At 43.3% G+C, this 25827-nt stretch overlaps 14 protein-coding genes and 2 non-coding genes across 16 annotated transcripts; 9 read left to right on the top strand and 7 right to left on the bottom strand. All coding sequences in view use genetic code 12, as the record gives it.

The window, feature by feature from the left end:
• Window positions 1-58: 58 nt before the first annotated feature.
• PGUG_00652 (rhomboid protease) lies at window positions 59-1042 on the bottom strand (the record flags this gene model as incomplete). Its single annotated transcript, XM_001487225.1, has 1 exon — window positions 59-1042. One exon carries the CDS (start codon window positions 1040-1042, stop codon window positions 59-61), a length of 984 nt encoding a protein of 327 aa, XP_001487275.2.
• Window positions 1043-1125: 83 nt separating this feature from the next.
• PGUG_00651 (RNA-binding ribosome biosynthesis protein) lies at window positions 1126-3756 on the bottom strand (the record flags this gene model as incomplete). The annotated part of the gene is made up of 1 exon (XM_001487224.1): window positions 1126-3756. One exon carries the CDS (start codon window positions 3754-3756, stop codon window positions 1126-1128), a length of 2631 nt encoding a protein of 876 aa, XP_001487274.2.
• Window positions 3757-4104: 348 nt separating this feature from the next.
• PGUG_00650 (uncharacterized protein) lies at window positions 4105-4827 on the top strand (the record flags this gene model as incomplete). The annotated part of the gene is made up of 1 exon (XM_001487223.1): window positions 4105-4827. One exon carries the CDS (start codon window positions 4105-4107, stop codon window positions 4825-4827), a length of 723 nt encoding a protein of 240 aa, XP_001487273.2.
• RAD50 (MRX complex DNA-binding subunit) lies at window positions 4811-8719 on the bottom strand (the record flags this gene model as incomplete). Its single annotated transcript, XM_001487222.1, has 1 exon — window positions 4811-8719. The coding sequence occupies one exon, from the start codon at window positions 8717-8719 to the stop codon at window positions 4811-4813; it is 3909 nt and encodes a 1302-aa protein (XP_001487272.2).
• Window positions 8720-8813: 94 nt separating this feature from the next.
• RNA1 (GTPase-activating protein) lies at window positions 8814-10058 on the bottom strand (the record flags this gene model as incomplete). Its single annotated transcript, XM_001487221.1, has 1 exon — window positions 8814-10058. One exon carries the CDS (start codon window positions 10056-10058, stop codon window positions 8814-8816), a length of 1245 nt encoding a protein of 414 aa, XP_001487271.2.
• A 933-nt stretch (window positions 10059-10991) lies between these two features.
• On the bottom strand, window positions 10992-11657 carry PGUG_00647 (CREG family protein; the record flags this gene model as incomplete). Its single annotated transcript, XM_001487220.1, has 1 exon — window positions 10992-11657. The coding sequence occupies one exon, from the start codon at window positions 11655-11657 to the stop codon at window positions 10992-10994; it is 666 nt and encodes a 221-aa protein (XP_001487270.1).
• Window positions 11658-12159: 502 nt separating this feature from the next.
• On the top strand, window positions 12160-14280 carry POX1-3 (acyl-CoA oxidase; the record flags this gene model as incomplete). Its single annotated transcript, XM_001487219.1, has 1 exon — window positions 12160-14280. The coding sequence occupies one exon, from the start codon at window positions 12160-12162 to the stop codon at window positions 14278-14280; it is 2121 nt and encodes a 706-aa protein (XP_001487269.2).
• Window positions 14281-14658: 378 nt separating this feature from the next.
• On the top strand, window positions 14659-16770 carry PGUG_00645 (uncharacterized protein; the record flags this gene model as incomplete). The annotated part of the gene is made up of 1 exon (XM_001487218.1): window positions 14659-16770. The coding sequence occupies one exon, from the start codon at window positions 14659-14661 to the stop codon at window positions 16768-16770; it is 2112 nt and encodes a 703-aa protein (XP_001487268.2).
• Window positions 16771-17422: 652 nt separating this feature from the next.
• Window positions 17423-17527, top strand: PGUG_00644 (uncharacterized protein; the record flags this gene model as incomplete). Its single annotated transcript, XM_001487217.1, has 1 exon — window positions 17423-17527. The coding sequence occupies one exon, from the start codon at window positions 17423-17425 to the stop codon at window positions 17525-17527; it is 105 nt and encodes a 34-aa protein (XP_001487267.1).
• Window positions 17528-17726: 199 nt separating this feature from the next.
• On the top strand, window positions 17727-18956 carry PGUG_00643 (uncharacterized protein; the record flags this gene model as incomplete). Its single annotated transcript, XM_001487216.1, has 1 exon — window positions 17727-18956. The coding sequence occupies one exon, from the start codon at window positions 17727-17729 to the stop codon at window positions 18954-18956; it is 1230 nt and encodes a 409-aa protein (XP_001487266.2).
• Window positions 18957-19890: 934 nt separating this feature from the next.
• On the top strand, window positions 19891-20988 carry PGUG_00642 (uncharacterized protein; the record flags this gene model as incomplete). The annotated part of the gene is made up of 1 exon (XM_001487215.1): window positions 19891-20988. The coding sequence occupies one exon, from the start codon at window positions 19891-19893 to the stop codon at window positions 20986-20988; it is 1098 nt and encodes a 365-aa protein (XP_001487265.2).
• Window positions 20989-21162: 174 nt separating this feature from the next.
• Window positions 21163-22161, top strand: PGUG_00641 (mitochondrial 37S ribosomal protein mS43; the record flags this gene model as incomplete). Its single annotated transcript, XM_001487214.1, has 1 exon — window positions 21163-22161. The coding sequence occupies one exon, from the start codon at window positions 21163-21165 to the stop codon at window positions 22159-22161; it is 999 nt and encodes a 332-aa protein (XP_001487264.2).
• A 44-nt stretch (window positions 22162-22205) lies between these two features.
• On the bottom strand, window positions 22206-23654 carry DBP5 (ATP-dependent RNA helicase; the record flags this gene model as incomplete). Its single annotated transcript, XM_001487213.1, has 1 exon — window positions 22206-23654. The coding sequence occupies one exon, from the start codon at window positions 23652-23654 to the stop codon at window positions 22206-22208; it is 1449 nt and encodes a 482-aa protein (XP_001487263.1).
• Window positions 23655-23742: 88 nt separating this feature from the next.
• On the bottom strand, window positions 23743-23815 carry PGUG_05954. The gene has a single exon. It is a non-coding gene; the product is annotated as a tRNA-Lys (tRNA).
• Window positions 23816-23917: 102 nt separating this feature from the next.
• On the top strand, window positions 23918-25570 carry ALG8 (dolichyl-P-Glc:Glc1Man(9)GlcNAc(2)-PP-dolichol alpha-1,3-glucosyltransferase; the record flags this gene model as incomplete). Its single annotated transcript, XM_001487212.1, has 1 exon — window positions 23918-25570. One exon carries the CDS (start codon window positions 23918-23920, stop codon window positions 25568-25570), a length of 1653 nt encoding a protein of 550 aa, XP_001487262.2.
• A 73-nt stretch (window positions 25571-25643) lies between these two features.
• On the top strand, window positions 25644-25717 carry PGUG_05977. The gene has a single exon. It is a non-coding gene; the product is annotated as a tRNA-Val (tRNA).
• The last annotated feature ends 110 nt before the right edge of the window (window positions 25718-25827 follow it).

Below are 25827 nucleotides of genomic sequence, written 5' to 3'. Positions count from 1 at the left end.
TTCATGGTTTATTTACAAGTAATACTTCATGGTTTACTTACAAGTAATCTATGTACATTTAGAATGCAATTCGTCTGCGACGTACTGCCTCTCTACGCTTTTTGTTGTAGTACCATCCATAGGCAATTCCAGCTGCCGAGCCTCCCAAGTGAGCAGCGTAATCATGTACTCCCCATCTGAAAACGATACCTGCTGCATTATAGGCAATGGTTCCCAAAAACAAAAACCAGGCACCACCAGGTACGGGAATGAAGAAGAAGGCAAGTGGTGCTTTCGGAAGAAGATATGAGAAGGCACCAACAACACTAAAGATCGCACCAGAAGCACCCAAAGAAGCAGTCAGCAACGAGGATCTAGCCAAGACTGGAATCAAGATTGAGAAAAAGGATGAAATCACCGCCGAATTAAGGTACAAACTGGTAAAGTTTTCCACTCCAATCATCGATACCAAAGTGCTACCAAACGACTGCAACACAAACATATTGATAAGTATATGGCTGAAGCTTTGATGTGAGAAAGCCGACCCAACCATGGCCCAATTGGACACATTATCTTTCACCAAAAGTCCATACCTAGTCAAGTACCTCACCATCTGAGGCAGTTTCCACATCAAGAAAACAGCACCATTCAATGCTATAATGGTGTATATAAGAGCTTGTGGGTTTCTCTTGTATAATTTTAATGGGGTGTACTGATACAAGTAAGGCATTGCAAAGGTGGTTATTCCACAAAATGCCAAGGTAAAGAGTAATGGTTTTTTCAAGGCTTGGGCTCTAGTTCTGCCATAGTGTCGGTTGTAGTTCTTCCAGGTGCTAGAACGTTTTGTTTGGTTGACACTATTGATCACTGTTTTTTTGAGCTCATAATAGCGCCACCGAGGACCAAACCCAGCTTCTAGAATCGATAAATTTGACAGGATGAATCGACTCTTAGCAGCCCCGAGTCTAAGTCTGGATTGGAGCTTCATGGACAACAAGCTCTGATTCGAAAAGAACAAATTTCGTCCATTATTGGCCACATTAAACCCCACAAACCTCAACATCACTTGGAATTGGAACAAATAATTTTGACTGCGAAACCTTGTGAGCCTACCTTATATACAAACCAATTAGTTTATTAATGCTATTACATCTCTTCGTCGTCTTCATCCAAGTCTATGTTTCGCTTACCCTTGCCTGCCAATCTGGCTGCCGCAAGCTCTTGAGTAGCAACTTGGTTCTTCACCTTTTTCGTCATTTTCGCAATCTCTGCCTCTGCGTCTTCAGCGTCTTTTTCTGCGTATTGCATTACCAATCTTCTGCCTAATAAATGAACTCCTTCAAGTTGATCCATGGCATTTTCGGCTTCCTTGAGCAACACAAACTCAACGAAAGCAAACCCTCTTGCCGATTTGTCGAATTTTTTCGGCACTCTGACAGACTTGAGTTGTCCAAATGCCCCAAATAATTCCAACACATCTTTGCGAGTAGCTTCAAATGGCAAGTTTTTGATGATGATCTTGTTGGTCTTGTTGGTTTTCGAAGCTCCTCCCTTGCTTTGACCTCCTTGTCTGTGCGACAATTTGAGTTGCAACTTGTGTCCATCCAAGACATAATCGTTTAATGCAGAGATTGCAGCTTCAGCTTCTTCCTTTGATTTAAATTCCACGAACCCAAATCCCATACTTAATGTGGCGCCTGACTTCTTTGGATCGGGTTTAGTTTTGATGATTGCCAGGGCAAAACCAGGCAACTTTTCAAATACTGATGCTAATTGTGGTTGTGTAGTTGAAAAATTCAAGTTTTTGACGAAAACTGACACAGTAGGACCCTCAATTTCAGTTTCATCCTTAGCGTCATTGCTGATAAGAGAGTTTGCCGTGACCTTAGGCTCAATGCCTTGTTCCACTTTTTCTTTCTCAACTTCAACCACCTCAGAAGTGACTGGTTCACGAATGAAAAGTCCCTTAGGACCTTTCTCCAAGTAAAGAATCGAATTGTTGAACTTTCTGTATGCTAGTTTTGTGAAGGCTGCTCGGGCACTAGGTGCATCTTGGAACTCTATCACTGCAATGGTGCCGGCTGGTGGCATCAATGTTCGTTTTATAGGACCGTATTGTCCAAACATCTCATTCAACTCATTTACACCAGTCCCATATGGGAAATTTTTCACCAAGACAATTTTGTCATCACGTTCTTTCTTACTGAAAGAAGTCAAATCGACACCTTTGCTTTCAAAGTACTTCCTGACATCGCCAATAACATGTGCTTCAGCTAATGCTTGCTTCACACCCGATGATGAACTTTCGGCGTCAATCAAGTCCGACTTTGAAACTCCCATTTTGGCTGCGACAGATTCCAAAACAGCATCTGAATTCATATACAATGAGTTCCAGCTGAACTGCGATTTGGCTGCCTGTGCCTTCTTTTTCAAGTCTCTTTGTTTCTTCAAGGGCAAGTTTTTGATGTCGAATTCGTCTAATCGGTGATCTTTCTTTGCTTCAGCAGGTAATATATGCAATAAACGGCCCTGGAAAATTTGCTTGTCAAGACTTTTGTATGCTTCCACAGCATCCTTGGGCTGCTTGAACTGTACGTAGACAAACCCTTTAGACTTGCCGGTTCGTGTATCGACAGCAATGTGGACTTCTTCAAGGGAACCATATTTTTGGAAAAGAGTACGGAACTCTTCTTCAGTCGAAGTATATAAAATATTCCTCACAAAAAGACGGCCGGTCTTGGCAATCTTTTCACTGGGTGATTCTTCTTGCTTTGTTTCTTGAACTTCTATATTGGAATCGGCAGTATCTGGCTCTTCCGTGGTTTTGGCGGGGTCTGCCTTGTCTCCATTTTCCTTGATTCTAGTTTGCCTCTGTCTGAGCCAATCAAGATCACTCATCTCTTGGTTTGCAGCTGTTTCTGAACTATCTTCACGCTGGTCGTCGTTAATATTATTCAAAGGAATCATTTCCTCGTCTTCTTCATCATCTTCAACCTCGTCAAATTTAGGGAAATCATCATACTCGTCATCGCTCTTAGACCCTTCCGTATGGACCACATCAGGCACCTTATTTGGCTTTACGGAGACATTGTCCCCTTTTTCTTGTGCCTCAAGAGCTCTTTCAAGTTCCTTAGCAGAGGGAGCACCACCCTCATTGAAAACCGCATCATTGGCCCATGACTTGACCTCATGCGATGGTCTCATAACTTCCATAAACTCCTGAAGTTTTGGGTTGTTCTCGATTTCCTTGTCAATTTGGGACTTTGTCTTTTGTCTCTTGAAAAGCTGCTGTTGCAGAAGACGTTCTTCCTGTTCTTGAAGACGATTTTGTTTAATTCTTTGCTGTTCTCTAAACGATAATGGTACTGTAGGATCGGAAAATGTCTTGGCTAACTCCACGTGTATCCTAGCCGTGTCCATAAACGATTGGTGAAAATATTTGGCTGCTTTTTCTGCGTCATCGATCGACTTGTAACCTACAAACGCAAAGCGTCGAGACTCCCCGTTTCTTTTTTTCATCAATTTGACATCGGTGACATTTCCTTGCTTCAGAAAGTGATCACGAAGCTTGGCTTCGTCACAGTAAGAGGGCAATCCCTTGACAATGATTCTAGACATGAAGCTTGAAATGCGATGCTCATCAGAAAATTCAGAGATGAGGCACCTCAAATGCAGGACACACGATAAGGTCTGGTGCTCGATCATACATTTGAGCGACACAGAATTAAACCTCCAAGAATACAAGTAGTGGTCTTTAAACGATAAAAGCGATAACATTTTGTCACATCACATAATTTAAAAGAAAAACCTGATTCGAAAAGCAATACATAGTCTTTGTTCGTTTGGCTGCAAATTTTGGGTACAGATGGAACTCACACGTCAAATTGGATTGTCGTGGAATTTGAGCCCTTTGGGTTTACTACGCCAACTAAGAGCAGTTGCCAACCTATCATTGCTTATCTATTTTCTTTTGAGCATAAAAATACTCACTCACGTATTCTCAATTGTTCTTCTAGCTTTCCCTGAAGCGAAATTAAGAGTAACTATCGGCTTGGAAAATATATTTTGGAATCTTGTTATTTCATTCTTGGTACGTACAAACAAGAATCAGCAACTTCCTTACTAATGCAGAAATCTTCGAAATTTGGAATACGAGTTACAGGCGACAAGATGGATAGTGAATCAGCCATCATAATTTCCAATCATGCTTCATTACTTGATCATGTAGTATTGGCACACTTGGCTCAACACGAGACTGACGAGACCATGGCTAAACCAAGAGTTTCATTCTTCACTTGGTTTTCTCTATGGACCCTTCCTTCTACCAGAGCAATCCGAAATATGGCGAAACTGGATGAAAACTGGGAGTTGAGTCTGAATGCCGGAGTTCATATATTCAAATCTGTTTTGAACTCTTCTGTAAATGATTGGATTGTCATATTTCCCGAGGTGAATATTTTCAACAGCGAGAGTAAATCTCGCCAAGATTACCTTGGAAACAAGTATTTCCTTCCAAAGTTACAGCATCTCCTATACCCCCGAACACAGTCGGTCTTCAGTTTATCTTCAGCACTCTCTGGCGACTATAAGTTCAACAAGATGTACAACGTTACCATATGTTACTTTGCTCGAAATGAAGATTCGACGGTGTCACTCATCAATCCAACATTACTAGATTTATTTGCAGCCAAATCAGAAACCTTGGTTGTGGTGCATGTCAAACAGCACTTAATAAAGAAGCTTAAGTACAAGCGACCAAGGCTTGAAAGGTGGTTGGAAAAAGTGTGGTTGGAAAAAGACGCCGTAGTTCAGGCCAGTGTGGACTCTAAACTCACTCTTCCAGGATAAAGTTAATTGGTAAACTTCGAATAATTGACCTTTGATTTTCGTCCCTTTGAACCCGATAAAAGTTGTCTGTGAATTGCTCACCACCAATGTGGCTCAAAAACTTCTCATCGTGTGTGATAACGATCAACTGAAAGTTTTTCTGGCCACGACGAAATTCAATAATATTATTCAAAGATTGAGCCAAAGACTCAGTATTTTCCACATCCAAGTTGGTGGTTGGTTCATCAAGAGCTATTATTCCGCAATTGGATCCAAAGCATTCTGCAAGTGCTAATCTAATCAATATGCTCGTGAGCACCTTCTGGCCTGCGGAGCAGCGTCCTCTCATATCTAGCTCACAATCTTGCTTGTACATCACCACTCTATAATTATATGACCGGTTTCCTTTGGCTTGCAAATTTATGTCACTTTTAATAGCAATAGTGTCCACATCTGTTCCTTTGTAGGTTTGTTTCCATAGCTCGTTAAGAATTCTGTTTATGCTTTCCATCTTGTGGGTATGGTACTTCATAATTGCATTATCGAGGGCCTTTGAATAAGTTTGTAGGTCGCTAGTTGCTAACATATTTGTCTGCAATTTCACCCATTCTGCCTGATATCTCTGATCAACATCCACATACTCTGAATTCAAGTCTTCTTTCATCGTACGTATTTGATCTCGAAGTTGTTTAACCTCACCCACCTTACCCGCATGTTCGCTGTTGAGGTTAGTAATTTCTAGTCGTATCTCTCTAGTCCTTTCATTATACTCGTTTCGTTTTGATTGAGCATCTTCAATGTCAAGCATGCCTATTTGATTCTCAATCTCATTCATTTCATTTTGTAGCCTTCGATAATCAAGATTATCACGAATCTGACTTTTGAGGTTATTGGCTTCGTTAATACTCTTTTCCACCATCTTCATATCTTTCTGAATTTTCAGAATCTCAACCTCTAGCTTTTCGATGTTGGAGTTTATCGTCGAAATATCGTTACTAACAGTCTCAAATTTCACCCTGTCAACATCATCAAACTCCTTTATGTTTTGGAGCAAGTCTGATACTTGATCTTTTAATTTGTGATTCCGATTAATCTCTGCTTCCTTTTCTTGCTCAACCTTTTCGATTTCGACCGTTATACGTTTCAAGTTTTCCTCTTCCTCCTTTCGCTTTTCTCGTTGAATGCCCAACTCTTGCTCTATTTCCGTCATGCTTTGTTGCAAGACGACCACCTGAGCTTCATAGCCATCTATTGCAACTTTTTCGTGCTCCTGGTCTATTAAAGCTCGTTCAAGAACACTTATTGCTAGTTTCTTATCTTTCACTCTCCCTTCGAGTCTCGCAAGTTCTCGTTGCTTCACATACTTGGACTCAACATTATCACTAACACTTTGTCGTAATGCTTTCATTTCCCGATTTATTCTGTCCATTTCTCTTTGTAATTCAATTGGGCTCTGTTCTGTAACAGACCCATAATCTGTCAATGAATCTTCCAACGAAGAAAGTTCTCTCTGTGAGACTTCGATCTCTTTTCTTATACGAGAGACCTCAGCGAGTGGAGTTCTCAATGCTTTAAGAGAATCCACATCACCTTGTAATGACTCCAATTCAGAGTCAATTTTTGCCTTGAGTTTCTCAGCATCTTTCATTTGCTGCGTTTCCTTCGTCTTCTTGGCTTCAAGTTCAGGTAATTCTTGCCTGCATTGACGGTACTTTAAAATCAATGGGTTGATGTTTTTAGCTTGCTCAAGCTCTTTTGCTGTTTCTTTTGCTTCCTTCTCTAATGTTTCCGCAGTCATGCTCTTTACATTGGCCCTCAACTCCGTCAAAAATTTGGAGAGTCCAGGGGAGTCAAAATGTCTAAGACACAATGTGCAATATTTCTCGGACTCGGCAATCTCGATTGCTTTGATTTTGAACTGATTGGTAACTTCAAAGGTATTCAATGACTCTAAAGCATCACGATGATTTTCTTCGAGATCTGATATGACCTGCTCATAAAAGTCGATTTCTTCCTCTTCTATAACTTTCACAATGTCATTTTTTATGCTGGCTGTTTTGTCAAGGTTTTCGGTAATCTGCGCTTGCGTGCTTTCCAATTTTACCGTCAATGATTCGACTTGTCTCGAGAAATTTTTTTGTTCACTCGACTTGAGGTCCAAGCGAGAACCTGCCTTAGTTAACTCTGCCTCTAATTCGTCACTGCCTGTATTTTCATACTGTTTTCCAATCATCTTCTCAAATAAAGACCCTAAGGACTTTAGATGAGCCGCTAATGTTACTTCCTTGCGAGTTATACCTTCCTTGATGAATGAAACTTTTGACAAGGTGTCTGACTGCTTAGACGCTTGCGCAACTTTCCTTCCTAAAGTATCACTTTGAGACTCTAACTGTGCAAGTTGAGACCTTTCATTCTCGATCAACGAGTCCAATGATTTTATGGCATCGTTATGGCTCTGAGGGTCGTATTTATCCTCAAGGTCTTTTAATTCACGTTTATGAATCTCCAATTCTGCTTCTTGTTGCTGCTGTGTGTTTAATCTCTTGCGACCCTCGTTTATTTGACTTCTAGTATTCAGCAAGTCTTGCTGGTAATATTGGTACCGCTGCTCCAGCTTGGTGATGGTTTCGCTTATTTCATGAACTCGACTCGCAGCTTGTTCGTAAGACAATTTATTTGAAGATTTGAGTCGCTCATATGCACTTGATGCCTTTTTGATAGTATTGTCAAGATCATCCACTATTTTTTGAAAGTTCATATCATTAGGTTTCGGATCCTTGGCTAGCAGATTCTCTTCAATTAATTGTACCAATTTCTGTTTGTTCGTGTGGTATAGCTCTTCCTTCAGTTTTAGTGATCCCTCTGTTCGAGACAAAGAGTTGAGTTCCAGTCTCAAGTTTTGCAATCTCTCCTCCAGAGCTCGCAACTCGTTGTGTTTCATTGATGCTTCAGCTTGCCGTTCTTGCAAGTGAGATTCGAAATTATCAAGTCTGGACATTAACACTGTTTCAGAATCAGGAAGTATCTCAATGTTCTTCACTATACGCTCAAGCTGGACTTGGCACGATTTTTGTGAATACTGAAGCTGTTCATGTCTACTGAGAATTTCTTGAAACGATTGGTTCGAGACGAATAATGCTTCTGCTTCTCGCTCCTTTTCCTCAATGGTAGACGTCAAGTTGGCAATTTCTTCAGAAAGGGCATCACACGTAACGGAAGTTGACTGAACCTTACTTCGTATCTTATCAGCCCTGGACTTGTCGACACGAAGATGCTGTACGTTCTGGTCAATGAGTTTGATATCATTGGACATATCCTTCTTGATAGTTTTCAAGCTATCGAGCACTTTTGTGAATTTCAGTGCCTCAAAGATATCATCGAACCGTTTCTTCAATACTGAGGCTTCACTCAATGGCCATAAACTATCGTCCTGGTGACAAAATATGACATAGTCGAGAATGGCTCTAGAAGCACCCAAATAAACTGGAATTTGCGAGTCCAATTCTGCATTTTTTGTACTTATCGTAGACTTCTGTCCCTGGTCCATGATACTCAATTGCCCCTCGAGTGTTTTGAACGTGTTGGAAGCAACTCCTTTGCCTCGTTTCTTGGTCAATTGCATGGTCCTAGTACAGATCATTGACTTTCCATTAACATTTTGAAACGCCAATTTTACTTGGGCATTTACTGTGTTTCTAGCAGCAATGCTGGGATCATTCACAAACGTTCCCCCTTTAGAATTGGGAGGCAAATCACCAGTAGTGGCATACTTTAAGCACTCGATGATGGTGGTTTTTCCACACCCATTTTGACCACATATCAAGGTTAGCGGAAACCCAAACTCTATGGTTTCACTTGATTCAGAGTCGAATGATCGTACTCCTTGTATCGAAAGCTTATAGAGATTCGACATTGAGCCTGGGCTCGAGGTACTTCTTTATGTGAACTGCGAAATCTAGTCGCACACGGCTACAGTTGGTGGAGATGGAGATGGCTAACATACACTACTAATTAATATGAGCACCGGAGAGCTTGTCGGCAAGCGAGTCCACTGACTTGTCTTTGTCTTCCACGGTTATGCCTGCCAATTCCTTTTCTAATTGGTCCAAGTCGACTTCTTCTTGTTCTTCTTCGGCTTCATCAACCGACTCTTCGTCATCGTCCTCTTCTTCACTATCTATCTCCTCGAGATCGTCTAGTTCGTCTACTTCTCCGTGTCCTCTATCCTCAAACACGCCATTGATCTTCTCGAGCGATGGAGAGTCCTCTTCGAATCGGTTACCATTAAGCTCGAGAACCTTAAGGTTGGGAAGCTTGGCAGTGACCGCTTCGGCCAAAACTTTCAATGCATCCTCCTCTAACTCGTTGTATTGCAAGCGCAAGGTTTCAAGCTGAGTTTTTGACTCACTCTTGGAAAGTGCTTCTGCGAGCAGAAGAGAACCACTGGCTTTCAACAAACAGTCGTTCAAATTCAACTCTTTCAATTTGGGCCACTGGTCCAAAGTTTCCGCTAACACAGCCGATGGCTTTGCTGTGAACGTGTTATCTTGCAAGTCTAAGATTTGCAACTCCTTGTTGCGTGATAACCCATCGCGAAGTAAACGGGCAATTCCCTTGGGTCTGATACCATTTTGGTACAACCGGACCACCTGCAAATCCTTGTGATTTCTCAACCCAATTGACAAATGGTTGGTCGAACCATCCTCTAACCGGTTTCTACCGCATATAAATGACTTCAATGATGGTTTACCAGCAGCCTGCTTCGCCTTGGCCAACTTGAACAAACAGGTACCAATTCTTGCTCCAGCAAATGGACCCATTCCATTATTGGAAAGTATCAAGTGTTCTATGGTTACCGCCTTTGCAAGGTAGTCCTCAATAGGATCTATGGTTTGAAGACCAAATGCATTATCACACAAGTTTACCAACAGCAATTTAGAGCATTGCAAAAGTGCTGGCAAAATGTATTGCAAGGACTGAGGAATTTCGGTGTTGAGTCTCCCTGTATAAATATCGGACAAATCCACTTCCAAAAGAGTGTCTTTGTGAGCTATTATGGCTTTACTCAATGCTTCAGACGCTTCGATGCCTATGGTGTTTCCTGAAAGATCAATTTTCTGAACATTTTTTTGAGATACAAGGTCCAGAATATAACCAGAGACGCTATCCGCCGAGTCAAACTTGATCTGCTTCCCTGCCAAAGAATAAGTTGTCTCTGGGGTGATTCCCAAGTCCACTTTTAAAAGAGCCATCGTCGTTTTGTGTTCTCATTTTGAATCACAATATCGAGGGAAACCTGCACCCGACCACCAGCAACACCATTTCGCCGGAAAAAAAAGACTTAAACCTTCAATCATGTCTGGCCGTGTTCCAACTCCAAAGCAAGAATCCACTTTCGACCAAATCAAGAAGATGCCTGCATTCACCGTCGCTGTGAATGTGGGTTTGTTTGTGGCTGGTGTTGCCTTCATCCAATCTCCTTTAATGGACATGTTGGTTCCTCAATTGTAGTTGACTGAAAAGAGTCAAGTTGAAGACTGCTGTAAAGCTGTAACTAGTGCTAACTAGTGCAAGCTAAGCGTGTATTGAGTTGATCACCAAGATTTGGTGTATGTACATAGTGAATTGGATGAGATTTGCGAGCCTGATGGCATGTAGAACCTGTGAAAGATCAAGATGGAATGCTAATCAGCCTGATGAGGTTGTTTGCGTTGCGGATTTAAACCCCTTGACCGAGATTAAGGTGTTAGTTGACCGTGGCTGCAACCACATAAATCAAGAATAATACCAGGACACACTCAGCACCGAACAAGTTAAACTATATGAGCTTTAAGCAGTCGTTGACTCTCCTTGACTATACAGTTACTAAGTATAATGTTTATCTTCATCGTCTTTAAGTCAAAAACTGATAACTTTGCAGAGCTTCACATAAACTGATACGACATGAAGAGACTCAAAGTATTGAAGCGCACAACCAAACCGCTCTTGGTCCTCATTTGTGTTTACGGAAAACTCTCCTAAATCCATGCGATACAATCCACTTGATCTGGCTGAAAAACGTTGCCAGCAAATCGGCTCAAGGGGCCATCGTCACCAGCGTTATTCATGAATAACGCCTGTTCGGGCTCAACGAATGAACTAAAGCCAATGTAAAGATACAGTAGCAGCCAAAGAATCTCGTGAAGTCAGTACTTCATCTCATTTGGGAGTGTCGACGCCTGGTGGTACTTTTTGCTGTCAATTGTGCCGATATATGCTCTGTCCCCGAATCCTCCAACCATATAAATCTCTTCCACCACGAATTTCGTCCAGTGAGAGTTGTGGGGAGTAATAGGATTATAAGGGAGCCAATACTTGGCATCTGGATGCCTGGCCACAAAACATCGTTCTAATTTGATTAGTTCGCGAGGGTTGGAAAAGGTGACGTTCTCTAACCTACCCACCAAATTTATACGAGGGGACCCTGCGGGCGATGATGGAATAGCTCCAGGGTAGTTAGGATCCACATCATCATTTCTAGGATGGTCTCCTACTCTAATTGTCCAAGAAAATGAAGATCCACGGGCAATATTTCGATTGGTCGAACCAATATCAACAACTAGCCAATATGGATCACCATCATTGTCACAATCGGCATAGTACTCCATTAACGACACCGGAATTGGGCCGGTTCTCCCTGGAATTGAGGTGAATGTGTTGATATTAGCAAGTGACTCTCTCGCAACAAGGGTCCTAGCTATCGATGCCGCCTCGTCCTCATCAGGTATACGTTCCAAAACAATCTCGTCACCACCGAATGCAAGCGTAAACGAAGCAAGTATGCCACAAGTCAAAATAGTACCTAATTTCATATGCTTTTAGTTCGGATATTCTTTCTCAAGGATTTATGTATGGACCCTGTGTACCTGCACACAGTCAATCAATATCCGATACGGACATTACATATGAGCTGCAATTATCTTGTACTTTAGTTATGTTTGATGATCTGGCCATTCGTGGTGTGACATCGGCTGTCAACCGATGCCGCCGCGTTGAAAATGTGGGGTAAATGATAATTATTCACGTCCTGCAGACAAGCGCGGTTATTCCTATTGCCAGCTGACGACAAAGGTGGCGTCAGGTTCGAGAGTATGGCCAGAGTCACATCCGTTTAGTCCGAATCAAATCGTAAGTTTTCGGAAGCGGTAGGTTAGTGGCGTGGTCATTAGTTCCCCACCATGGAGAAACACGGTGCGCGCACGCCGGCCCTCGGTTCAGCTCAATTCCTCGGCTCACAGGTGCCGGATGTGCCAATTATAAAATGCGGGGGCCGTCGTTTTTTTTTCGAACTTAACGGTAGCATCAAAAATCAATATGTCTGTTTCTACCAATACTGTGACCTCTTTGCCTGGTCCTGACCCCCAGGCATCCTTCCGCCAGGAGCGGGAGAACCAAAAGTTCGATCCCGTACAAATGCACTACTTTTTGGAGGGATCGAAGGCTAGAGCTGAGGCGATTAAAAGACTCACTCAGCAAATGGAGCGTGACCCGGTTCTTGCTTCCGACTCCAGTATCTATGATTTGAACAAGGAACAACAGCGTGAGTTGACTGCTGTCAAAATCAACAGGATGGCCCGTTATATCGAGAATGATGATCCTAAAGACTTCAACCTTAGAATGAGTTTGTTTGGTCTTTTTGACCCACAAGTTGCCACCAGAATCGGTATCAACCTTGGATTGTTCCTTTCGTGTGTCCGTGGTAACGGAACCCCCGAGCAAATCGAGTACTGGACGTTTAACAAGGAAACCGCCGGTCTCAAGAGCATCTATGGATGTTTCGGTATGACCGAATTGGCCCATGGATCCAATGTTGCCGGATTGGAGACCACTGCTACTTATGACGAAGCCACCGAGGAGTTTGTCATCAACACCCCACACATTGGAGCCACCAAATGGTGGATTGGTGGTGCTGCTCATTCTTCCACTCACTGTAGTGTCTACGCCAGATTGATTGTCAAGGGTAAGGATTACGGTGTCAAGACCTTTGTTGTTCCTCTTCGTGACTCCAACCACGACTTGATGCCCGGTGTGACCGTTGGTGACATTGGTGCCAAGATGGGAAGAGATGGTATTGACAATGGATGGATCCAGTTCTCCGATGTTCGTGTGCCCAGATTTTTCATGTTGCAAAAATTCTGTAAGGTGTCCAAGGAGGGTAAAGTTACATTACCTCCATTGGAACAATTGTCGTATTCGGCTTTGTTGGGAGGAAGAGTATCCATGGTTCTCGATTCCTACCGTATGTCGGCCAAGATGTCTACCATTGCCTTGAGATATGCCGTGGCTAGACGTCAATTTAAGGGCTCCAGTAGCTCTGATGGTAAGGAAACGCAATTGATCAATTATCCATTACATCAAAGAAGATTATTCCCATACTTGGCCCAGGCTTATGTGTTGTCTGCAGCTGCCTTAAAGGTGGAGCACACCATTGAGCAAACTTTGGATGACTTGGATGCCGCGGTTGCTTCTAACGACATGCCAGCTATCATGCGTTCCATCGATGGCATGAAATCCTTATTTATTGATTCTGGTTCTTTGAAATCGACCAGTACTTGGCTCGGAGCCGAGGCTATCGACCAGTGTAGACAGGCATGTGGTGGCCACGGTTACTCGTCCTACTCTGGATTCGGAAAGGCTTACAACGACTGGGTTGTGCAATGTACTTGGGAAGGTGATAACAACGTTTTGGCCATGTCGGTTGGTAAGCCAATTGTCAGACTGATTCTGGAAGTTCTTGACAAGGGAAAGAAGGTTCGTGGATCCACTTCGTTCTTGAACCATACCAAGGAAAACTTGGGTGAAACCCCAGTCATCAGCAACGTTTCTGACCTTCAAGACTTGAAAAAGATTTTGACTGCTATTGAAGTGTTGATTATGCGTTTGGGTGCTGATGCTGTCAAGACCATCAAGGCCAACGGTGGAAACCAGGACAGTGTTTCTCCTCAATTGGTGGTTATTTCCAAGTTGAAGGCTAACCATTATGCTTTAGAAGAGTACATTCGCAGAGTGGACACCCACGATAACCTGGAACTCAAGCCATACCTTTTATCACTTGGAAGATTGTATGCTGCATCGATGATTATCGACCGTTTTGCCGGTGATTTCTTGACCTACTCTGTGTTGAGCACCAAGGTTGTGGCTGAAAACAACTCTATCAACCTTCCAAAATTGTGTGAAGAGGTTCGTCCTCATGTTATCACCTACACTGATTCTTTCCAATTGAGCGATATGATTATCAACTCTGCCATTGGAAAGTTCGATGGTAATGTCTACGAGAACTACTTTGGTATCGTTAAGGCTAACAATCCTCCATTCAAGACCAAGGCTCCTTACTCGGGCAGTTTGGAGGCTATGTTGAATAGACCTGCCAAAGAGGAGAGAGAAAGATTTGAAAAGATTGGCCAGGCCAAACAATTTTTATCTAAGGGTTTGTAAGTAAAATGCTATGACAGATGATGTATTGAGCTTCGTAGTAAACAATTGTCACGCCATCACCATAATCTACACCCGTGGGTATTCTGGTGGTTCCGGATTATGTGCACTCTGATCCTGAGAAGCTTGTGAAAGTCCCTGACTTTTCAGTAGCTGATGTTAGCATACAAGCTTCTGCTGGCTTCTGTTAGCTTCTGTGAGCTTCTGTGAGCTTCTGCTAGTCTTTGGTAGCCTCTGTTAACATTCTGCTAAATACATGTCGGCTTGTAATTTTGGCCCTTCCTTCTGCATAGTTACCGGGTTTCGGGAAAATGTGGGGTAAAAAAGGTGGGGAAGCAGAGTATAAAGCCATGGAGAATTGAGACTTTTTTCCATCCCACAATGTCGGCTACAAACAGTGTGAGCTTTGCTCCACCTCCAGATCCTGCCAGTCTTCTTCGTCGTGAAAGAGAAAATGCATCTATTGATCCATTGGCCATGCACAGGTTCATCGAGGGAAGCGCTGAAAAATCGAGTCAAATCTTAAGGTTGTATAGTTCATTGGAAAGAGACCCGGTAATGGCTGCGAGTTACCGTGACTACGAATTGGACCTTGAGGAACAGCGGGAGCTCACTACCATGCGTATCAATAGAATGACAAGGTACATTGAGACGGATACGGCGTCTGATTTTGCACGAAGATTGAACCTTGTGACGATTTATGATCCTTCGATGGGAATTCGTATCAGTGTTAATCTTGGATTATTTCTCAACTGTATTAGAGGCAATGGTACAAGTGACCAGTACGAGTATTGGGCGAAACATCATGAATCTGCCATTATGAAACAAATGTACGGTTGCTTTGGAATGACAGAATTGGGCCATGGTTCCAATGTTGCTGGCTGCGAAACCACCGCTACTTTTGATAAGGAAAAGGATGAGTTTGTTATCAATACTCCACACATTGGAGCCACAAAATGGTGGATAGGTGGTGCTGCGCATTCTGCCACTCATTCGGTGGTATATGCTCGTTTGCTTGTCGATGGTAAAGATTATGGAGTCAAGACTTTTGTTGTTCCTCTCCGTGACTCGAACCACGATTTGCTTCCCGGTATTAGTGTGGGAGATATAGGTGCCAAAATGGGCCGTGAAGGTGTGGATAATGGGTGGATCCAGTACTCCAATGTGAGAATTCCTCGGTTCTTTATGCTTCAAAAATGGTGCCGAGTTTCTGCTGAGGGTAAGGTTACTCTTCCACCATTGGAGCAATTGTCTTATATCTCACTTTTAGGAGGCAGAGTGATGATGGCTGTGGACTCGTATCGTATGAGTGCCCGGTTCATCACTGTGGCTCTCAGATATGCCGTGGGAAGACGTCAATTTAAAAGTCAAAGTACTCGCGATGGTAAGGAAACCCAGCTTCTTGATTACCCACTTCATCAGAAACGACTCTTACCATACCTTGCATTGGCTTATGCCATGGCGGTGGGTTCTAACAAGTTGGAAATTCAACATGGAGAAATTGTTGCAAACCTTGAAAAGGCCGTAGCCAACAATGATAAAAAAGGCATTGAGCAGTCAATTGCCCTAACAAAATCACTCTTTGTTGACTCTGGGTCTCTCAAATCTACCTATACCTGGCTCACCGCCGACTGTATAAACGAGGCAAGACAGCTGTGTGGTGGACTTGGATACTCATCGTACAATGGTTTTGGTAAAACCTATGGTGACTGGGTGGTTCAATGTACTTGGGAAGGTGACAATAACGTATTGGGAATGTCAGCTGGTAAGACTATTATCAACAACTTGAAGCTTGCAGTTCAAAAGAATAAGCTGATAAGTGGTTCTTTATCGTACTTGTCTCGAGGACGTCAAGGTATGAGTGACAAGTACGTTTTGGGTCAAGATTCCGATGTGGAAAGTCCTGAAAAAGTGTTGGAAGCTTTGGAAACGTTGATTATTCGTGTTGCTGGAACTGCCTTGAACACATTGAGTGACAATGGCAATGACTGGGATAGTATTAGTCACACTCGTGTTTTGCTTTCCAAGTTGCAATGCCATCGCTATACTCTTTTCACGTTCATTGAACGTGTAGCGGAAAACAAGGATACCCAATTGGAAGAAGCTTTGGTTCTTTTGCTCAAATTGTACTACCAAGTCAACATCTTGCAAGCATTTGCTGGAGAATTTCTCACCTATAATGTCATGCTGGGTCAAGTGCAAGCTAGCGTAAGCTTGAGAGCCATTCCTTCCACTTTAACAGCATTGCGTCCTCATGCCATTATATTGAGTGACTCGTTCCAGCAGCCCGATATGATCTTGAATTCGGCAATTGGTCGCTATAATGGTGATATTTATGAAAACTACTATGGAGTAGTTAAGGCTGCAAATCCACCTATCCGTGACAAAGCCCCATACTCTGCGGCGTTCCAGGCGATGTTGAACCGACCCGATTTGCAGACGAGGGAGCGGTTTGAAAAGTGGGGAGCCGCCAAGATGAAGTTGTCAAAGTAGAATTGGATCGAAGCAGGAGAGAATCGAAATCAGAGAGAATTACGTAGTTACCGTTGATAGCAGTACACGGTTTCAGTTGAGAGTATAACCTGATAACATGACTGTTGGGGTTGTAGTTATTTTATTTTTTCTTTCTCGTAGTCGGAGATTAATTCATTGTCATTCGAAGAACCTCCGAGTTTCCCGCTACATGATCTTAACGTCCCCGATGCGGAAGTGCGCGGCGGATAGGGGGTATAAAGTGACACAAAACCCCAGCGCGAAAGCTGGTCACCCCAACGAATTTATAATTCACAGACATCTACCACATATTTTTGAACTGTTGCAGTGCTGAAAATGGATGCTGATAAAATCGTTGCGCTCATCATTGGTAAGTATGGAATTGAGGGTACGGGGAAATTCATGAGATGACAAGAATTGAAGTCAAAAAGTCAAAAAGTCAGAAAGTCAAAAAAGTCAAAACAAAGTCAAACAGAAAATCAAAACAAATAAACTACGGAATAGACCTTTGATGGTCAGAGACTGGAACGGAAAGAATAGACAATTTGGCTGTTTATTCTAGACAGCCAAAACATCATGCAGACCCTCGGACTTATAATGGACCATCGCTCATACTAACTCAGCGCTCTTCTTGCCTCCATTGGCGGTGTTCATGAAGGAAGGAGCCACCACTCCATTGTGGATTGATATTGTGTTGTGTATCTTTTTCTGGTTCCCGGGCATTTTGTATGCCATCTATGTCGTATTGAAAGATTAATTTAGATTGATATAATACTGCTCCCCTCGTATTCCCGCCTCTATACCGTCCTCGCTACATTTCGCCTTTGATCTCCAGCCAATCAAATGGCGCGCATCAATCTAACCTTCGATGCATGCAGGGGGTGCTAGCTGCAAAGATAACCAAAACGTTCGATTTTATTAGCCTCCTTTGATTCACCAAGGGGTACTTTTCTTCGATGTCCGACGAACTCCCCCCGTTTCTGTTTTCTAAGAAACCAATAGAGTCACCTGCTCACCCTCATCTGGCTATTTCTGACATCATCCCCAAACCATCTTCTTCGCCATTTGTGGTTCAAGATGAAAAAAGTGAACCTAAAGCTGCTCCCCCGGATATCTTTGAAGCGGTGGACTTTGACCAGCAGATCCGGGCGCCTCGAATGACACTTTCGACCCATTATACTTATGGAAACCTGCAAAAATTGCCATCAATAACCCTGAAGAATAGTCTTGAAGAAGGGGAGAAACCACCCGATGTGTCACAAAAACAGTACCAAAAAGAATACCTCCCAGCATCATTCGATCTCTCACAACCCACAAGAAGGTTTTCCGCTCCTTCCGATTTGGACCTTCCAGAATCTCCTTCAAAAACCATGCTCAACTACACCATTAATAATAATATGTACGATAACCACCGGACCCAAGAACAACAAGCGCTCATCCGAGCCCTCGAAAATCTATCCAGCAATGCCACCACCCAGGAACGTCAACCAGAACGAGGTCCTGTTGTGCAACAATTGTATAAGCAGAAGAAACCAATGAGTGTTCCAGCGGTGCTTCGAGCCAATGATTCTAGCAGTAGCAGCAGATCATCTCCTCCATCTCCATACTTGCAGTTCAAATCATACCCTTTTCCAGAAGTATGTCAGTCACCTGCAACTTCAGATGGAGACAATTCCCCGAAAAATGCCGCCGAACCCACTCATATGCACTGGAAACCCAATAGCTATGCGTCATATTGCATAAAATGTTTCGATACATTCGGGACATTTTTCACTCCACAACGCAAACGACGCCATCATTGTCGATTCTGTGGGTTTATCTTCTGCTACAATTGCTTATATACTTCATCGTCTGATGATTCAAAGCGAGTATACTTGGATAAACTAGCCCGATTTGTCATCCCTATCGGCCAAGACGCCGATGCGTCGCAATTCAAGGCATGCAAAGTGTGCAAGGACTGCGGCCTGAATTATGCCAAACTAGTGGCAGCCGCCTCTACTTCTATTACTACTAAAGACAATAACCTAACCCACATCTTTGTGGAAAACCCATACACCGCCAGCCCACAAGAATCCCCCATTCCCATGCCACAACCGGCCGCTCAAAGACAGTCGCTGGAGCCGTCGCCAGACAATAGACGGCCCTCTAATGGAGTGCCCTCCGACTGGACATGGAGTTCGTTTTAGGGTTATAGACTTTCAATTCTTCACCGTTCATTATTATCACGTGCGACAAGTCGTCCTGTGGTCGTGTGGGCGTCGCGGCGTGTCCAAACCAGTATGACAACCTGTCGCGTTGACGAAGTTTGGATCGCTTAGACGAAATTACGCGTACCAGCATTATTCATCAATAGAACCTTAATCGTGTTGGTAAATAACCGCCTTGTGCCGTATAGAGACAAGAGCTTAGAATACATCTATATATTGGCTTGAATCCTCAGCTTTGCTTGAAATCTCGTCTTTTGCTTGTGTCAAGTTCACATACCATTCCAAAACATTCTCGCCTGATCCAACTGATCTACGGGCCGATCACATCTTTACCACTGCAGAATGTATCAGCAGCCAAATCATTCCTATACCTCGGCTGAATCGCTACGCCGACTCTCTTCCAATAACCCATTTCGTCAGCACGCTGCCAGTCGTGGCGTTCCTCTGGGAAGCCTGTCACACTCCTCGAACTCTGCGTTTGATGATTGGGTGGACAAGAACAAAAAACTCTTTGAGGAGTCTTCAGATGAAGAGGATTACATGGCAAATGGAGCCTCTCCAATGCACGAGACTTTCGCACGGCCTAAAATGCCAGCCCAGCCAGTGAGAGCAGGAAGTGACTCTAGTGTCAATTACAGGTACGTATTAACTAACAGCAGCATAACATGAAGCCATCAGATAATTCAAACCATCAGATGATTTGGAACTTTTTTGGGGCCCTTCCATGGTCCAGCCATCTGACTAATTCACTCTGCAGTCCAGCATTGTCTGTGGCGAATGACGCCTGAAACCACGTACCTGCAGGCGGTTGCGCGTCCAACCTGCAGTTGGTGGACTCATGTTATGTTGCTTTTATCTTCTCCTTATCTTCGGATTTTACCATTGTAGTTCCAAATACTAACATTGCAGAAGAATGTCAAACAATCCGTTCGCTTCGGCCCTCACTGATAATTTCAGTAACAGCCGTCATGATACCCCTCCCCCTTCGCGGGGCTACTCCAGAAAAGACCCACCGGCACGTCCTCCCAAGCCAGATGCGGTCTCTCCTCCTAGCTATGAAGAAGTCGCAGGCAGAGAAAAGCTGCGGTCAGAATACCCTCGTGAGAAAAGCTCGTCTTCGTCGTCACATCTGTCAGGCAGGCGCCATATGTCTCCTCCCGTAGCTGCGCCTCACTCGTCAAGACCCCACAGGTCTCATAGTGACGCTCCAAAATCCTCTTCTAGGCATCATCACAGAGATAGAGACCACGAGAAGTCACATCGCGACCGCGATCGCGACAGAGATCGGGATCGTCATCATAAATCGTCGAGAAACAAGTCTCCTAAGAAAACTGAAATCGTCAAGGCTAAGAATTTGGATACCATTGACAAGTTGGATGTTACAGGATTCTTTGGTGGTAACTTCCATCATGACGGACCCTTTGATGCTTGTACGCCTCACAGAAACAAAAACTCAAAGAAGGCTCCGGTCATGGCATTCCCTGTGGATGGGCCCAATAACTCTATTAAGGGGATGCACGGGAACGTCGATAAGGACCAGCAAATGAACCTTGCCTTTGGTAACTACGAGGAAAACTCAGGAAGACCAGATGCTGTTCCTGTGATCAAGACAAACCGTACGGAAGATGACCCGCAGTCCACGATGTACACCCCCAAGCAAAATCCTTCGGTGACGAATTTTGACTCTACTGGAAAACTACAGCCCGTCCATGGATCTGTTACTGAAGGTTTGGGATCGTCTACGTTTGTTGATGGTGCCCCAGCTCCTAAAACTGGCCATGATGACTACTTGAGTGTGAGTGGAGGTGGATTGGGTCGCAAAAAGTCGTTGGTGCAAAGGTTGCGGAAGAACAGCAGCAGTGAGAGTAATACGCGAAGAAACTCTCATGACACATCCGTTGCCGGCAACGGCGACGGCAGAAGACCATCATTGGGCGGATTTGACAGTGATGAGAATAGTGGATCTTCACTCATACGAAGGGTCAAAAGTTTGAAGGTTGGCAGACGATAAAGTAATTAACGATCATGAGTGTACTATAGGCGTTGGTGCCAAATTGGATAGCTTTATTGTGGTTTGTTTTGGTAAATATATGGCAGGTGTGTCAATCGACTAGTAGACATCCAATGCACCACCGTGGTTCTTTGGACGATTTTCAAGATTTTCTCAATACATTCAACCAACAAGATGTATAGGACATGCGGCAAAAATTTGCCCATAGCATCGGTGACTCGATTGTCCAGTAGGGGATTATCGTACACGTTGCCCACAATACCTCTTTTGGAAAACTTGAGAGTTGGAAACCAGAATTTGAATGGACTTTTTTCAAATCAAACCGTCAATGAATTGTGGTTCAAGAGAGGTCAGCATCTTATTGATCACCTCAATACCCTCATAGAACAGAATCAAATTGTTGGCTCTCACGAGCTCAATGAGCTCATATCATTATCATTTCATAAACCAGAGCTTTATGGTGTGCATGCTTATGCTTCGCTTTTGCACAATTTGCAATTCTTTTTGGAGTCTGTAAAACCAGTTGAAGGTGGAGATTCTGCCATCGAGAAGGCTTCTGCCGAGTCGTTGTTGAAGTCCCCAGAAATAAGCGAAACCATTCCTAATGAACCTAGTGACACCGAACTCAGACAATGGATAATTGACTCGTTTGGATCGATGGCCGAGTTTAGAACTTTGCTCTTAAATTCTGCAAAGGGTATCAAGGGAGATGGTGTGACCTGGTTGGTGGCTAGAGCTAACCATGCCGACCTGGCGCTTCGTGGTAGCATTAATAAAAGTAAGCCTGATGTCATCTACAGTACGTTGGCTGTGATGAACACTTATAATGCCGGAATTGTCGATGATTCCATCAGATCGGGTCAGATAACCAAACTTAACAAGCAGAAGGCTGCTAATCTTGCTTTGCAAAATAAGGAAGAAGGAACCACAATTAAAGATCAAGGCGATAACCTTCGTTTGGGAAGCATTGAAGAGGCAGAAGCTGCTACACTTTTTTCAGATAGAAAACTTATTCCCTTGCTTGCGATCGACTCGTCGTCTAGAAATTACTTGCTCGACTATGGTGTGTTTGGCAAGCAACAATACTTGGATAATCTCTGGAAGTGTATCGACTGGGATGTGGTCCAAGCCAGAGCTCCATCCAGATTTAGACAATCATTTGATTTGAATTAATCTTGTATATATGATGTAAATTAAGTAATTCTATTGTAGGTCAACTATTTTTTGAGTACCTTCTTCACAATCTTTTCCACTTCATCCCAGTCGTCTGTGGGAACTCTTGTCATCTCGATGTCATTGAAGTAAGACCGTATCTGCTCTAAATCTTCGTATGACTTTTTATCGTGAACAAACGAAACCGCAACTCCAACACGGCCAAATCTACCGGTTCTACCAATTCTATGCAAATAAGTAGAAGGGTCTGGTTTGTCGTCCTTGTCGACAGGAATATCGTAGTTCACCACCATCGACACCGATGCAATGTCAATACCACGAGCAAGGACATTTGTCGTGATTAAGACTTTGGATCTTCCCTCACGGAAATCGTCGATTAATTTGTCTCTTTCACTGTTGTCTAAATCTGAATGCAAAATCGAGCAAGCATGGCCCTCGCTTTTCATTTTGGCATAGAGGTAATTGGCAGTGGCTTTCGTCTTCACAAAGATGATTGAAGATCCAATGGTTAATAATCCATATAACTCAGAAAGCACTTCGGCCTTGTGCTTCTCGGAGTCGCAATCCATGTATAGTTGCTTGATTGCATCAACATTTAATTCTTCCTGTTTCAATTCGAGAGAATTAGCATTTGGAACAAACTTCTCGGCATATTTTCTCACTTCGGTGGGGAAAGTGGCAGAAAACAATACCAATTGGCAAGAAGTAGGAAGTACTTTCTTGACCCTGATACACTGAGCTGCAAGACCTTGTCCATCCAACATATTATCTGCCTCGTCTAGGACGAAAACCTTGACTTTACCAGTTCTCAAAAGCTTTCTTTTTATCATATCCAAGAGAGTACCGGGAGTACCCACCACAATATGAGCTTGAGTACCTTGATTTTTCTCCATAGCTTGTGGAACCACCAATTGTGTGGTCACCTTGGTGAATTTTCCCATGGTCGTTATCACCTCCAAAGTCTGTCTAGCGAGTTCTCTGGTGGGTGACAAGCAAATACATTGAGTGTTGGGATCGTTTACATCAACTCGACTCAACATCGTCAAGGAAAACGCGGCAGTTTTACCGGTACCGGATTGAGACTGGCCAATCATGTTCTTTGGAGGGTTAGAAATGAGCAAAGGCAATGCTTTCTCTTGAATTTTGGATGGTTTGTTGAACTTCATGGCGTATAAACCTTTCAATAATTCGGGAGATAATCCAAGTTCTTCAAAAGATTTGACGGAGTACAACGGAGAGTTGGGGTCGGCTTGTAAGTCCGCAAGCTTCACTTGCACTTCGTAAGACGATGAGATCAAGTTGGAATCATTGTTTTCAGTCTCGGTTTTCGTTTCTGGTTCTTTTGTAGGTTCACTGTTTTGTTCATCACTAACTTTATTTTCCGATTCGACTACGGGTTTCTCATCTTTTATGGGAGCGGAATCGCCTTGCTTGTTGATTGACAACGATTCGAGAAGCTTGGAGGCGTCAGAGTCAACAGGTTCTTCAGGCATTTCGAGGTACTGAAATTTTTGGCTGAACAAGGTTTTAGTGTGCTATCTGCAGGTTTTGAGTTTGCGAAAAAAAAAGGAAAAAAGAAAGAGCCCGACGCGGGGGTCGAACCCGCAACCTTGTGATTAAAAGTCACACGCTCTAGCCATTGAGCTAGCCAGGCTTTCTTGATGTCAATTTGCTTTCGGTGAGCATATATACTTCTGGAGCGGCACTGGTGTATATTTCAGAGTGGGAAAATATCACCCAGTGATCTCACACCAAAATGTCATCCAGTGCCAGCGCCACTGTTCCAGAGTCCACTCGGTACTCACTATGGAATATCTGGATCGTTTCCCTTGCTATAAAGGCATTGCTTTCCATTGGATATCATTCGACTGATTTTGACGTTCATCGAAATTGGTTAGCGATCACGTATAATTTACCAGTTTCAAAATGGTACGTTGAAAACACGAGTCAATGGACTCTAGATTACCCACCATTTTTTGCATACTTCGAATGGGTGTTATCTCATCTTGTTCCTAATTTCGTCAAGCGAGATGGATGTTTGGCTATAGTAGAGAAAGGCGTTTACAGTCTACCAACGGTAATGTTTCAAAGATTATCGGTAATTGTCAGTGAGATTGTTTTGTTTTTGTCCCTCCAGTGGTGTGTGGACTCTAGCAATGGCCGTAGTGAAGCCAGACGTTACTTTGTGGTGGCTGCGAGCTTGGTATTGTCACCTGGACTTTTAATCATTGATCATATTCATTTCCAGTATAATGGTATGATGTACGGATTCTTCATCATGATGATCAATAGTGCCCGGTTGAAAAAATACTTGATGTGTGGTTTCTGGTTTTCGCTTCTTTTATGCTTCAAACACATATACTTGTATCTTGCGCCGGCAGTATTTGTGTTCTTGCTTCGTGCTTACTGCTTGAACCTCAATCCCAACAAAAAGAACCTTCCAAGCAGAATTTTGGCCACAGTACGGTGGAAAAATTTGTTCAAGTTGGGATCTGTGGTTATTGCAGTATTTACCGTGGCTTTCGGTCCGTTCATTTACTTTGACGTCATGCCCGCGTTGATGGAACGTCTTTTCCCATTTAGCAGAGGTCTCAACCATGCTTATTGGGCCCCTAATATGTGGGCAATTTATTCTTTCTTTGACAGGGTCCTTATCCAGGTGTATAAAAGAGTGCCATATACTCAGCTTGCCTTGCAAAAAACCTTCAAATTTAACCCGAGCTTGCTTGAAGACACAGAGAAATTGAGGCTGTCTACAAGAGGATTAATTGGAGATAACGGGTTTTTTATACTTCCCACAATCACTCCACAAATGACGTTCATCTTGACACTCTTCTACCAAGTGATGGCCTTGATCCCGTTATTTTTGCAACCCACTTTCCATAGGTTTGTGGGAGCACTCACTTCGTGTGGTTTTGCCTCGTTTTTATTCGGTTGGCATGTTCATGAAAAGGCCATACTACTCATAATATTCCCAATGACATTTGTGGTTACTCGGGACCGCCAGCTACTCAGCGCTTTCAACTTGCTTGCAAGCTGTGGTTACGTTTCGCTATTCCCCTTGATCTTTACTAGCGAGGAATGGCTCATCAAAGTGGTATTCACTTTATTGTGGTCGATAATCTTTTACTACCTTTTCAGAAATGTTTCCAGGATCCCAAAGCGAGCTGTTGCGCGCTCAGGCTACTTGTTGGAGAGAGTTATAAACGGCTACATACTAGGATTGGTGCCATTGGTGGTTCTTGTGAGTTTAATTGACGTTTTCGAACACAAGTACAGTGCACTCAAAAACATGGAGTTTCTCAAATTAATGATGGTGAGCGTGTATTGTGGAATAGGTGTGATTTCCAGCTGGAACCGGTTCAGTTGGTTGTTCTTTGTACATGACTCTATATGGAGAGACGACTAATAAATGTAATATAGCTGAGGTTACAGTCTCTATAGGCCTGATGTTGGCTAGCAATGGTTCTAGTTCCAGAAATGGTCGTGTGGTCTAGTTGGTTATGGCATCTGCTTAACACGCAGAACGTCCCCAGTTCGATCCTGGGCATGATCATTATTTTTTTGCAACCTCTCCCTTGGTCTCTAGCCATAGACCTGCTGCAAGAATACTACCTTCTAATGGCGGTTCTTCTTGTTTCTTTCTCTTTTCTCTTTTTCTTACAT

This window comes from Meyerozyma guilliermondii, genomic scaffold (assembly GCF_000149425.1).
Source record: "Meyerozyma guilliermondii ATCC 6260 scaffold_1 genomic scaffold, whole genome shotgun sequence".
In the NCBI taxonomy this organism is placed as follows: Eukaryota; Fungi; Ascomycota; class Pichiomycetes; order Serinales; family Debaryomycetaceae; genus Meyerozyma; species Meyerozyma guilliermondii.
Note: the sequence above shows the minus strand (reverse complement) of the source record. Positions and strands in the feature narration are given on the sequence as shown.